The 14,682-nt window shown below is 42.2% G+C and overlaps 1 protein-coding gene across 1 annotated transcript in view; it reads right to left on the bottom strand.

Moving 5' to 3' along the window:
- The window catches only part of LOC113015692 (uncharacterized), a 45,259-nt gene extending 32,848 nt beyond the window's left edge, over positions 1-12,411 (bottom strand). The window contains exon 1 of the mRNA XM_080299504.1: positions 12,302-12,411. Coding sequence (XP_080155630.1) covers positions 12,302-12,338 — 37 coding nt within the window. The 5' untranslated portion in view covers positions 12,339-12,411. The remainder of the gene's footprint in view (positions 1-12,301) is intronic.
- Between the last annotated feature and the right edge of the window lie 2,271 nt (positions 12,412-14,682).

Here is a 14,682-nt window from a genome sequence, read left to right as displayed (position 1 = left end):
TCTGAGAATCTGGCGTTTCTGGCAAAACACGGTTATATTTAAAAGTCAGGATTTAATGAATTGATATCGCTTTATTCAAGCTACTCACCTCGCTCTTCCACCTGCACTTTCAACTGGACCACGGCCAATCAGAGAGGTCCCACCCCTGACTATCTCTGATTGGTTTAGTCCACGATAGGGGCAAAATGTGTGTCTGTTGTTGACCACAGGGAAGGTTGCAGATTTTTTTTTTTTTTTTTTGCTACCCGAACAGTTGGTTACGGAGCCCCGCAGGGGACATGGGAGAAAAAAAAATTAGGGAGGAAAAAAAAAAAATTAGGGAGAAAAAAAAAAAATTAAGACGGACTTTTGCGAGATCTCGCAAAACAAACTCAGGATCTCGCAAAAGTATTGCAAAAGTTTTAGCCGCATTCTTCGGAGGCCGCCAGCTCGAAGCCGACCGGGAGGTCGAGGCACGATGTGCCGGGAAAGCGGTGTTCCTCCCGGCTGTAGGTCTCGACCTCCCGTTAGCTTCAAGCTAGTGGCCGCCAGCTCGAAGCCGACCGGGAAGTCGAGGCACGATGTGCCGGGAAAGCGGTGTTCCTCCCGGCTGTAGTAGGTCTCGACCTCCCGTTAGCTTCGAGCTAGTGGGTGTCAGATCTCCAAAAATGTCGGAGCACTTTTGCAAATATGTGATGTCTTGTAAACCGAACAGGTATCTGATGTTTACACAACTACATTCACGCCTCAAAATATCTTAAAAGTGTATTTTGTGACCCAGAAAGAGTAATATTACAACTAAGTAGCTGCCGCCATTGTTGGAATTCAACTTTCGCGAGAAAGTTTTACGAGATCTCGCAATACTTTTGCGAGCTCTCGCAAAAGTCCGTCTTAATTTTTTTTTTCTCCCTAATTTTTTTTTTCTCCCATGTCCCCTGGGGGGCTCCGTAGTTGGTCGCACAGGTGCAACCAAATTTTTTTTTTAGTCGCACCACTGAAAAATTTGGTCGCATTTGCGACCAAATTGGTCGCACTCTAGAGCCCTGATGTTGAAGGGATATTACTGCTCTCTTTTGGTGTGTTTGTGCATTAGAAGCAATAAAAGGTGTTCGTTAAAAACATCAGGTTATGGGCCCAGAGGTTGCAAAAGGATGCTGGTAACACTTTTTTTTTGGGGGGAGTCATAAACAGAATTGTGGGATTCACAATGGAAGATAGACTGTTTATTTGCAAGCTGAGCGGACCGGAGAATTGGGCAACGTGGAAATTTCAACTGGAGCAACTGTTGAAGGCAAAAGGACTGTGGGGTATGGTACAGGAGACGGAGCAGTTAGCTGCGGATGCTAATGCCCAAGTACGAGCTGAATATGAACGAAAGAAGGAAAAGGCATTTTCAGTGCTGGTACTGAATGTAACTACACCCCAATTGTACTTGATAACAAACTGTAAGACCCCCAATGAAGCATGGGAGATGCTAAAAGCACAGTTTGAAAGAGATACTATTGCTAACAAGCTATTTCTGAAGAAGAAGTACTTCCGGTGTGAAATGAAGGAAGGGGAACATCTCAATGATCATTTAAAAAGGATGAAGGAACTTATTGATCAGCTAGGGGCAATAGGTTCTGTGATTGAAGAGGAAGATCAAATTGTCACCCTTCTAGGTAGTTAGTTTGCCATCCAGCTATGCAACTGTTGTTACTGCTTTGGAGACAAAGATGGACAGTCTGACACTACAGTTTGTTCAACAAGCCTTGATAAATGAGGAACAAAAGCGAGTGCTTACTGACAACACCACTGTGTCCAGTAGTGTATCAGTGATGTCATCTCAGATGTATAGAAATGAACAGAGTGGATCAAAAACAGTGGGAGCAAACAGCTCCGACTCATGGAGATGTTACAAATGTGGAAAGGAAGGACATATCAAGCACGATTGTCCAAGCATTAAAAAGAAATACAAAGCCCACAAGGCTAAAAGCGTGGTGTATAAGGACAAAGAGGACTCATATGAGGGAGCTTTTGTTGTAAATGAGTCATGTAAAAGTGATGCACAGCAAGAAGAATGGTTAATTGATTCAGGCGGATTCAGGATGCAAACATCTGTTGTGTCACAGAACCAAATACACTGGAAGAGGCTATGTCAAGTCCAAATGCAAAGGAGTGGAAAGAAGCAGCTGATTTGGAATATAAGTCACTGCTAGAAAATGGCACATGGGATTTAGTGGATCTACCAAAGGATCGCAAAGCAGTTGGATCAAAGTGGGTCTTTAAAGTTAAGCATCACAGTGATGGACAAGTGGAAAGATACAAGTGCAGACTTGTTGCCAAAGGCTATTCACAGATTTATGGTGCAGACTATGATGAAACATTCTCTCCAGTTGTACGATTTGGTTCAATTCGTACATTGTTGTCATTTGCTGTGCAAAACAACCTGAATGTGCATCAAATGGATGTTGTGACTGCATTCTTGAATGGACACCTGGAAGAGGAAATCTACATGGAGCAGCCAGAGGGTTACATCAAACCTGGGCAGGAACATCTAGTGTGCAAACTAAACAAGTCAATATATGGACTGAAGCAGTCGCCACGTTGCTGAAGCAAAGCTTTTACAGAGTTCATGAAAAGTATTGGTTTTACACAGAGTATTTCAGATCAGTGTGTGTTTGTTAGAATAGGTCAGGAGTTGGAAATATTGGCTGTGCATGTTGATGATCTGATTTTGATTACAGAATCAGCAGAGAGCACGAAGAACTTAAAGGACACTCTGAAGAAACACTGCAAAATGAAGGACATGGGTGAGCTATCCTACATTCTGGGCATCTCAGTGGTCCAAGACAAGGACAAAAACCATGTTGTTCTTCATCAGAGACAGTATATTGAAAACATACTGCAAAAGTATGGAATGGACAGTGCCAATCCAGTAGCAACTCGGGCTGACACAAATGTCAAATTAAGAAAGAGTGATGATGTCAGTCAACCTGTAAACCCAAGCATGCATCAGTCAATGGTTGGACGTTTATTGTATGCTGCCATGGCCACACGACCAGATATTGCACAAGAAGTGAGTGTGGTGTCAAGGTTCAATGCAAACCCAAACACTACACACCTGACAGCTGTGAAAACAATCCTGAGATATTTGAAAGGAACTGTAAACCTGGGACTCAAATATCAAAGGACAGAAACAGGAACCTTGGTTGGGTATTCAGATGCTGATTGGGCAGGTGATCAGGACGATCGACGTTCTACAACTGGAAACATCTTTCTACTTGCAGGAGGTGCAGTCAGTTGGCTTAGCAAGAAACAAGCAACAGTTGCACTTTCAACTGCAGAGGCTGAGTATATTGCTTTGAGCCAAGCTGCACAAGAAGGAATTTGGTTAAGACGACTACTAACTGAGCTTGGACTGGAGACCACAGCAGCAGTGATCCTGGAGGACAATCAAGGAGCAATTGCAATCGCAAAAACTCCAGTTGATCATGCAATAACAAAGCACATAGACATTCGTTACCACTACATTCGTGAATGTGTGCAAAATGGACAAATCCAGCTGACGTACTGCTGTACAGAAAACATGAAGGCTGACATGTTAACCAAACCACTGCCTAGACAAAAGTTTGAGTATCTCAGAGAGAAGATTGGACTGTGTTCAGTTTAAAAAGGGTTATCATATGCTTAACATGCCTATATTATGCTTATGTTAAGATGTCAAGCATATAACTGTAATGTAGAATAGTAGTTTTGTCTAAGATGGACACAGTACATTTTTTTAAAGTTTAAACCAAGAGAGAAAATGTTTATTTTCTAGTAACACTGTGACAAAGGTACATAATGTTGTTGGGTTTTTTTTGTTTTTTTTTTTGGAAAGAAATAAGCAATGGCAGTCAAGTAAGTGAACTCCATGGTAAAATTAAGTGGGAGTGTTGTAATAGTAATTTTACAATGTATGTTGAAGGGTATAGTGCTCTCTGTTGGTGTGCTTGTGTATTACGAGCAATAAAAGGTGTTCATTAAAAACATCAGTACATTCTCTTTCTGATTTATGGTATAGGAGGACACCTACTCTGTATCTGTTTAAGTATAAGAGCCCTTTGTTTAGGTGGACCCAGGGGCGGAGCGTGGGGGTGGCTTACTGGGCTTAAGCCCGGGTTGTTTTGTCAGAAGCCCGGGGTCTTTTGGAGTGTAATTTTTTCATAGTTAGATGCCTGGCTGACAACTGTATAAAACAAAAAGTACACACAATATTCGAAGCACATAGTGCACACTGTGGGAATTTACGACTGTGCGTGAATCCCCCCTGATATTGGTATGATCCGAGCTCAGGCACTAAGCGACTGAGCGAGGGGGCGGGGCAGCTGCTGCCCGTCAGTGCGCTGTTGGAGAAACGGAGCCAGCCATACTAAGGAGAGCTTAAGTTTGAGCAGGTACCAAAGCAAATCATTTGTACCGTACAAATAATGTAAATATGACGGTGCATCATGAAAGATTGATATCAAACTGATCACTTGACCAATATTACGTTACTCGCTCTTCAAGTGAATCAACAAATGGCGAAATGAAAATCCGAACAAATGCTATTTTTTAGAGAGTCTTAGTGTCATGGTCCTGGGCCATGTGGGCCCAGTATTCTTAGTTTCCTGTATTTTTGTATTTCGTTCCTTATTTAGGCCATGTTTCCTGAGTTGTCCTGTTGTGTTGTTCCCTAAGTGTTTTCCCTTCGTGCCCCTCTGTGTATTTATAAGCCCTCGTCTCTCTTTGTGTTTATTCCATGTTTCCCCAGCCCGTTATGTCTGTGTTCTCCCCGTGCCCTCTCTCCTCCTGTCTGAACCTCTGTACTTCCTGTTTTACTTTGCCCGTCTCCCATCAGTGTTGCGTTCACTCCTGCCGTGTCTCGTTATGATTATCAGTGTCACCTGTGTTCCCCATGTGCTCCCACTTCCCTCGTTAACCCTCTGTGTATTTATGTCTGCGTCTCCCTCAGTTCTGTGTCGCGTTCTCCCTCATGTTGTGTGTGTTCCTCCCTGTGTTTCTTGGCGAGCTTTGTATTCAGTTTTCCCAGTTTAGTTTTGTATTTCCTACGTTCTGCCTCTCCAGCATTAAAGCTGTGATTTTTTTGAGTTCATCCCCGAGTCTGTGAGTTTTGCATTTTGGGTCCTCCTCCTGCCTGCCACACAGCGATCCATGACACTTAGCTTACGTGTGTTTATTTCATATTTTCAGTTCTTACCCTCCCCGACTAAATCGGTTTCAGTTATGTACTGAAATATAAGAATGGACATTCGAGGCTTCTTTCAAAGAAAAAACTCAGGTAAATGTTATTTTATATATTATGCTTTGTATGTTGTTCAGTAATATTTCTATGCAAAACAAGAGGGATTTCAGTACACAGCAGGATATTCACAGTTGTAACCAGATATTTACACTTTAGGGAGAAAACATAAAACATTTTTACTGTACAACATCAATTTAGAGTAAACTTTTGTTTTAGACAAATATTGAAATATATTTTGAATCAGTTAAATGTCAGAATAAAGAGACAGAGCTGTCTATTTTTTATCACTTTGATCAAATGTAGGAGTACATGTACACTAAGTTTGTTAATTAATAAGAAACTGCAGACGATTCCATTCTGAGCTGAAGAAGCTTCTGATTGGTTAGTAGAGTCCATGTGAGTAAACTGGTGGCACAGCTGTGGATGCATATAAGGAAAAACACAGAGCCTGTTTCTGTGACATGGGAACATCAAGAGATGTCAACCAAAACACCAGGAAAAGAACTGTGGAGCTCCATAAGTGTTGCTCAGTTTGAATACAATTTGGTGCCATTTGCAATTAAGAAATACAGATAGTTTCTCTCTTTACTCTTAAAGTTAACAAATATGTTTTTTATATTTATCAATCTAAAAAAATAAACATTTAGTCTGATTTGATGTTACAATTAAAAAAGTGTTTTTATCTGAAGAGTACATAAATATGTGGTTTCAACTGTATATTTGATGATTGTCAGCACAGAGGGAGAGAGAGGAACAGAGAGGCAGTGGCATGTCTAGAAATGTTTGTTGGGGGGGCCAGGTAGGGGCACAGATTTGGAGAAGGGTGGCAGATGTAATTGGCAGATAATGTTAAAAAAAATTCTACCAACCGTTAACCATAATTCAATAATCCTATAAACCTAATAACCAAATGTGCTTTTAACTCTTATTAGAATGAGATTTTAACCACTACGGTGCAAAGTTTTTAGATACTGCGTTGATAAAGTACAAGAGATGCAATCAGTGCTTTGTCAGTGTTTACTCAGCATTCAAGGACAGCAGTATTTGCATAGTATTTTTACTGACATGTAGTGCACATATGTTTTGGGCAAAAACATTTTTGAATATTAAAATACAAACATTTGTAACAAACAATTGACAAATTAGCCAATGCAAAACTTTATCTGCCTGTTAAAAAAAGAAGATAATCTTCTCACAAACTGGTGTTTGATTTTGAAACAGGAAAAAAGTGGGGAAACAACTGAAAAGACTAACATTTGAATAAAACCTGAAAGCAAGTAAATACTTTCTATGCTGCCTTATGGTAAACTTTGGTAATATTGATAAAGAACAACACTGGCTGATGATGAAATACAGTCAGCTGGCATGGTGACACTGCCAGTATTAACCTGCAGGGCTGGACTGGGACAGAAAATCGGGCATTTTGACTACAGACCGGCCCACCAGGTATTAAAGCCATAAAGCCTTTGACTGAAAACAAACCCTGTTGTGACAGTGATGTACAGTCTTGTTGGTATATGTATGATTTCTATACATTTTACGTCAGATAAAAACTTTGGTTGTAAGATTTAGATAATTATTTAATAAAAGCTAGATATTTTAAATGAGAATAAGAAAGTATTTCTTTGTGCCCCCCTCTCCCTGTTAATGCCCTACCTGGCCCCCTGGCAAAACTTTCCTAGACCCGCCCCTGCACAGTTACCAGCTGTCAGCTGCTTAGAAAAGGATCCTGGTGTTATTTCTCATAAACAGTTCATAACTTCAACTCATTCATGTCACCTAAAAGGTAAACCTGTTTCTCCATCACCTGTTCAGCTCTGATGGTTCAGTAAGGACATCTCCTGGTTTCATCTTCATGTTTCCCTCTCACCACATATCTAAACAGACATCATGACCAGCAGCTTTACAGCTGTGGCTCCAGCAAACATCAGCTGATACTAGAAATTAATATTAAATAAATTCTAACAACAGCTGATCAAGCTTAAACGTGCTGCTGTTGTTTAGCGCAACATCTGCTGGTTTCCTCTTTCTGGCGCAAAGTGGGCGATAAATAAACAAGAGAGAAAAGCCGATCAGCTGATCATTGATCAGTTTCATGATTGAAGTAGCAACAGGAGAGGCAGGGGAGAGAATGAGAGAAGAAGAGGCAGCTGTGCAGCATAAAGACAGAATAACTCCAGCTTTGTGTCTTTTTTCCATTCTAGCTGAAGTTCGGGACAAACTGCGTCTCTTCTCAGCTCAATACGAAACGTGTAATATTTTCTCTGAATGAGGGACCATTCCATTTTTTTAAGGAGCCGTTGGCAACTCTACTAACCTTATGAATAAAATAAAGTTCACTATCAGTAACATCATAGCACCACCCAGCTGTATAAAAACTCCATCAAGCTGGCTAGAACGCAGTACGAGTTATTGTAACTGACAGTAAAAAGTCAGCAACATGAAAATAAACTCCACCTAAACTTGGTTCATATCTGACCCAGATAGACTGCAGGTCATAACTTCTTACCTGAAGTTCAGTTCACCTGACACTCGGACTGGCGGCTGCTTCGGGTCTCTCCTCCTGCCTCCCCTTCCCTCATCCACCTGTTGCCTCTGTGGAAGCCCCGCCATAGCCACCACCAAACAACACCGCGGTAAAGCCAGCCGCCTCTTATCCGCCGCATAAATTTCCTTGCGCTTTTACACCAGTCTTTACGGTAGCGCGTTTTCGCTTTATGTGCCGATTGAAAGCCTATACCCGCGCACACGTGCACGCGTGCGAACAGTCGCACGCGCATGCGCGCACACAAATTACAATGAAACAGCCCAATACAGTCAATACAATTATGAAAATGTCATAAATTCATTAAAAATCATCCTGAGTAGTTGAGGTCTTTCAACAGATTCCTTCTCTGGGACACCTATTGTACCTGTGTGCCAAGTTTCAGCCAGATTTACTGTAGAATTCCTCAGAAATGAAAGATTACTTGTATCCAATGCAATACAGCCAATACACTACAATTATGTCAATTTTCAAAAATTCATGTATGCCCGATGGCCAGTCCAGCTATGTTAACCTGCAACCAAATCTGCAGCTCCATACAGCAATGTTACGACTTAGATTATATTTTATAACTCATAACTCTTATGTTAGCTCCCCTCTGTAGCATACTGTCTGAAATATTCCACGGCTGCAATAATTCTTTAAGTGTTATTTTTTTCCTTGGTATTCTAATTTTAAGTTTACTAAACTCAACAAACTTAATATTACTTACCGGGACATTTATTCTGTCCTCATTTTCTTTCACCGAAAAATTGTTTCCTGCAGTTCTTTCGTGCTTGGCTCTCCTACCTTTGCTAACCTGATGCACATAGCGCAGAAGCCGATGCTGCATTCACTTACACTCGGATATCTGAGCTTCACCGTGAAAACATAATCGGACATTTGATATTTGATTGAATTTTATTGTTTTGCTTTTGGCGTGGCACCTGGGGTGGCCAGTCTGGTTGGGGGGGTGGCCTGTGCCCCCCCAGGTCACCCCGCTGGACACGCCATTGCAGAGAGGGACAATGAGATGGAGAATGAAGACAGAACAGAGATGAACAAGAGCAGGTGAGACACACATGTTAGTCAAATGGTTGTTTACCAAAAGTATCACCGTATCATAGGTCCTCATGTATCTCGTACCTAGTGTTTCTTTTTAGGCTTGTTATTTTTCAAATTCTATATTTACTAAGTTATGCAGGCTTGTTTGCACAACAAGGATAAATAATTATATAAACTTTTCTCAATCTAAATAGTGTTCTTTGGTAGAATTAAAAAAATAAGTGTAGTGCAGGTCTATGAAGATTTTTAGTGCTGCTATCATCTAGTTCTGATTGTGGTTCTGTCTTGGTTAAGTCCTCAGTAGTCCTGATTTTGAACTGTTGTAGTCCTGTTTTAATTCCGGATCAGTTCTGGGTCTGGTTGAATTGGGGTTTAGTCCTCGTGTCTTGATACAGGCCTGATCTTGTTCTGCCTCGCTGCTTAATTAAAAAACTAGTTTAAGGTGTCCTGCACATGTGATATATATTTTTCCCTATATGAAGTCATTCTTTTTTGAACAAAACTCAAAACAGAGCCAATTAGTCTTTCAGTCTTTCAGTCATTTCTACACCCCCCCCCCCCCCCCCAAAAAAAAAGAAAAAAAAAATCCCACATGCATACTACCCTTTAGGGCTAAGCCCCAGGTGTTTCAAATGTCTGGCTCCGCCTCTGGGTGGACCGCTGGGCTCCTAGCAACAGCTTTGGGGAGTCGTTCACAGGCTCACATCTTGACATACAAACACACGCACACGTACACGCGCACACACACACACACACATATACTGGTACTCTTTGTTCACATGTATGCCTGTATAAGATGTCATAGGTTCATTAACATATGTATACTCATCTAACCACAATAAAGAGCAGTGCTACGGGGGAGCTAACTGAGAGTGAGTGGGGTTCGAGCTGCAGGAACGGCACTTGTCTCAGACATCTCCCTCGTGCACGTGATCATACAAAGAGCCAGTTGGCCCTTAAGAAACTCAGGGTGAACCTCATCCACCTTAGGGGCCTGGCCACCAAAGAGTTGTAGAACTACTTCAGCAACCTCGCCCCCAGTAATAGGCTATAATAAGAACTCCAGGGTCTCCGTGGATGGTTCTTGCCAGGGGCAAACCCAACAGGCAACGTAAACAAAGGAGGCAAAAATGAGGCTGCAGGGCAGGGCCCCTGGCACGGCTAAAGAAACAAGCATGGTCCACTATCACAACAGGAATGGCCACTCCAGTAAGAACAAAAGAGGGTTTCTGGATAAAGCCTACAGCGACATCCAAAAAGCTACAGAGCAACCCCTCTACCACATCTAGCTTTGTCAGACCAAATGTCCACCATTCCTTTTTTGCTCATACCTTTCTTGCACTTAAACAAAAATCTACTTTAAAGATACGGTGTTGTGTTGTGTTTAGTTGTGTGTAGTGCTGACGTAGGACAGTTTCCAGTTTCAATGTACTATTGTACCAAGTATGAATGTGCAATGACAGTAAAGAGCCATCTTTTGTTATCTTTTTACTTTACTAACTCTCCAGCTGCAGCCCCATGAAGTATACCTAACAGCTAAGGTGCAGAACATGGCCCTTTCAAACTCAGTGTTCTCAGCCTCGTTTGAAATGATGATGATGTGGTTCTGCTGGAGGTGGGAGTTGAAGATGTCATGGAATGTGGCCTTTGATAGGCATTTCAGCACACCCTCACTATCTGGTTAGGTGAATGGCCTGTATTTGTACAGCGCTTTTCTAGTCCCAAGGACCCCAAAGCGCTTTACATATCCAGTCATTCACACACACATTCACACACACATTCACACACACATTCACACACTGGCGATGGCAGCTACATTGTAGCCACAGCTGCCCTGGGGCGCACTGACAGAGGCGAGGTGCACCAGGCCTGCTCAACATCCTCCCCCACCACCTGATCCAACTCACCACCCAGTGGTCAGCAGTAGGGCTGGGTTTTTATAATCGATTCATCGATTAAAATCGATTCTGGCTTGGATAACGTAAAATCGATTCATTAAAATCCTGAATCGATTTTTAATATAAATTGATTTTGCCCGAAATGCCAGAATCTCAGGTGACATCTCACAAAATTTCAAGAACCACCAAACAGCTAAGACAGTAAATGAGCGCAGGTACAGGGACTCTGCACATAGACTTAAACACACAGCGCGACCCGCGGATCAGAATCAGTTAGATGGCGCCTTTCTCACGGTCGGGGCTGAAAGCCGACAGCTCGCTGATTCTGATCTGTGGGCGGGTCCGCGCTTTGTGTTCACGCCCTTTATGCGCTGATTCTAAAGCTGTTAGTTTGATCTCTCTCCAAACAATATTGACCGAACCAGCAGCAAAAGAAGATCCAAACGCTTCACATAAACATCGTCATGAATTCACTTTTACTGTTTTGCTTCCATCGCGATGCGCAGCTCTCTCTCTCTCTCTCTCTGTACTTCAGGAACAGTTTCCCTTTCTTCATTATTCGCTTGCTTGTTACGCACAAGTCTACTGTTGCTTACAGGCTGTCAGCCGCTGTTTTTTTCCCTTTTACATTCTTCCGAAAAGAAAACCTCATTTCTGCCGTTCAATACTGAACAAATTTAAACTTTTTAAAATTATTCAAAATGCTTAGATGTGTCTCTAATAAAACCGCTGTAACTTCAGAGGTGATGTTCATATGTTGATTAATGGTTTTCTTTCGTTTTTGATGTACTGCAGAATATTTTTATAAAATCCCAGAACAGGAAAATCACCTTCATGTTTTTCTGTGTTTTATCTTCAGCTACTTTGACACAAAGGCCTCTGCTGTGACGCTCACACCTGTGATAAAGTCTTGCGTGTGTCAGCTTCCTTTTTATAGATAACAAAATATGTAAATGTACTGATCTGAATTATATTTCTGACTGTCAAAATTTCCCAGATTTAAATCAAATCGAATTAAATCGAATCGGGACCTTGTGAATCGGAATTGAATCGATTCTAGAAATCAGTGACGATACCCAGCCCTAGTCAGCAGTTGACAGCTCAGCTCCTGTCTTCACTTGAATGTTGAAGACATACAGCTGCACATCTGATGACACCATTACAAAATTATGGCTGTGCATTTGAGACGAATGGTGTCCTGGTCCCATGTGCACTTATGGACATGGTGTTTGTTATGGACAAACTGATTCTGCACATAGTAATCCAATAACAGACTATCACTCAGGTTCAGATCAGGCCAGCCATGTAACACAGTTACTTCTAAAAGTAATATGACACATCGTTGTAACAAACCAAAACAAATATACTGTTTATGCACTTGTAATTAAAATCAATGTACGGTTTGTTCTGACAGCACAAACTGTCTCAAGCTGTACAAACTCCTAATTAGTGGAATAGCTGATATTTGGCAGTGCAACCTTGTATAACCTATATTATATTATGTTATAATATACAGACTGTGAGCTGCTGTCAGAGTCTCTGCTGGAAATAAATGAGTGAGGGACTCACCGAGGAGGAGGAGCAGAGGGGTGGCTGCTGGCTTCATGGTGTCTGGATGTAGACTGAGCACGTGGGCTCTGAGCTACGGAGAGATACCCGCTTTCATCACTTCCTGTTCTCACGTCAGCGTGCTGCTGTGTGTCCGGCTCACAAAGGTCCTTCATGAAGTGTCCCAGCTGTCCTTCTCAGTCCATCACAGCTCAGTGTGTGAAAGCAGCAGCTCAGAGAGCACAGGCTGACTATGACTCTGCTCATTATCATCAACATGTTGGTCCCACAGCATTAACTTCGTTTTTTTTTTTTTACAGCATCAAATCACAGCAACAGTTGCCTTTATACAGTGAGGTAAACACCCTACCAGAGAAAACCCGACAACTGATCGATTGAATCTTTATTTTGAACATGTTGAAAAAGTACAACAACAACATAGAATTAAAAAGAAACAAACAAACAACTCAAAACAAAAGGAAAATGAGCAACCACAACTGGTAAACAGTCTGTATTTATATAGCGCCTTACTAGTCCCTAAGGACCTCAAAGCGCTTTACATATCCAGTCATCCACCCATTCACACACTGGTGATGGCAGCTACATTGTAGCCACAGCCACCCTGGGGCGCACTGACAGAGGCGAGGCTGCCGGACACTGGCGCCACCGGGCCCTCTGACCACCACCAGTAGGCAACGGGTGAAGTGTCTTGCCCAAGGACACAACGACCGAGACTGTCCAAGCCGGGGCTCAAACCGGCAACCTTCCAATTACAAGGCGAACTCCCAACTCTTGAGCCACGATCACCCCACAAATAACTTTCATGTTCTAAAAGGAGCAGGAAGAAGCATAAGCTTATTTAATCCCACCCCTTTTCCACTATCTAGTAATCAACAGACTACAGAAATACCTCCTTGCAATTACATTATATGTTACGTGTATTTTTATTATATATATATATATACACACACACACACACACACACACACACACACACACACACACACACACACACACACACACACACACACACACACACACATCCAAGAATACATTGGGAAGATGGCCCCAACTGACCGAGTGCTCAGTGAATACCTCAGGCAGCAGAAACCCAAGAAAGAGGAGGGAGACGAGGAACCATCATGGAAGGACAGGCCCCTGCACGGTATGTATCACCGGCAGATAGAGGAGGTGGCTGATATCCAGAAATCCTACCAGTGGCTGGACAAAGCTGGACTGAAAGACAGCACAGAGGCACTAATCATGGCAGCACAAGAACAAGCTCTGAGCACAAGATCCATAGAGGCTGGGGTCTATCACACCAGGCAAGACCCCAGGTGCAGGCTGTGTAAAGATGCCCCTGAGACAATCCAGCACATAACAGCAGGGTGCAAGATGCTAGCAGGCAAGGCATACATGGAACGCCATAACCAAGTGGCCGGCATAGTGTACAGGAACATCTGTGCCGAGTATAACCTGGAAGTATAGATGTCAACAAGCTGTTTTCACACCATTTAAAGCAGACGTCAGACTGCAGATAAGATCAGCTCAGCTCTGTGCTTAAAATAAGCTGCTGCTGTCTTCATGCACAGAACATGACCCAGCACTGTGTTTAAACACTTTAACTCAGCCAGCAGCAGCAGGCCACAGCAACCTCACATCACAGACACACACCCAACAACCGGAGTACAACACAGTATGACACTGACAGGCTGCATCATCAGAGTTAATGTCATGGTTCTCAGGTGACCCAGTGTTTGTGCTTTGGTTAATTAATACTGTTTGATTTATTGTGACTCGTGGTTCTGCTTCTCTTGGTTGTGCTTTGGTAGTTTCTAGTCCCTCGCTTTCTGTTACTGTGCCTCTGCTGTATTCCATGTTTCATGTCTCCATTGTCTTTGTGTTTGTTAATCTACCATGTCTGCTTTCTGTGTTCCCTTTCTCTCTCCCCAGTCAGCTATGTGCATGCAAACTCCACACAGAGACCCCAGCCTGTTGGTGGAATTGAACTCAGGACCTTCTTGCCGTGGGGCAGCACGGTGGTACAGTATGTAAGTTACACTGTTAAAAAAAAATCCTAAAAACCCAGTAATATTCCAGCAGCTGGGTGCCAAAATAATAACAGAAAATAACTTTCTCATAAAAATACGGTTATTTTCAGTAATGACAATACAGTTTGTTTCCCTAATTTTACATGGGATTTTGCCTTTTTCAAGTGCTTTTAAACCTTAAATTAGGAAAATTTTAAAGTGATTAAACGATGAAATTATCTATAAACAAGGTCAATGAATGCGGCAATATGAATAATAATACTTAAATGTACAGAAATATACAGTTAACAGTTGGTTTAAATAATAATAATGGATTGGATTTATAAAGCGCTTTTCGGGGCCCTCAAAGCG

The sequence above is a fragment of the Astatotilapia calliptera genome, chromosome 3, assembly GCF_964374335.1.
Source record: "Astatotilapia calliptera chromosome 3, fAstCal68.1, whole genome shotgun sequence".
Lineage (NCBI taxonomy): Eukaryota > Metazoa > Chordata > Actinopteri > Cichliformes > Cichlidae > Astatotilapia > Astatotilapia calliptera.
This window is presented reverse-complemented; position numbering and strand designations above follow the sequence as displayed.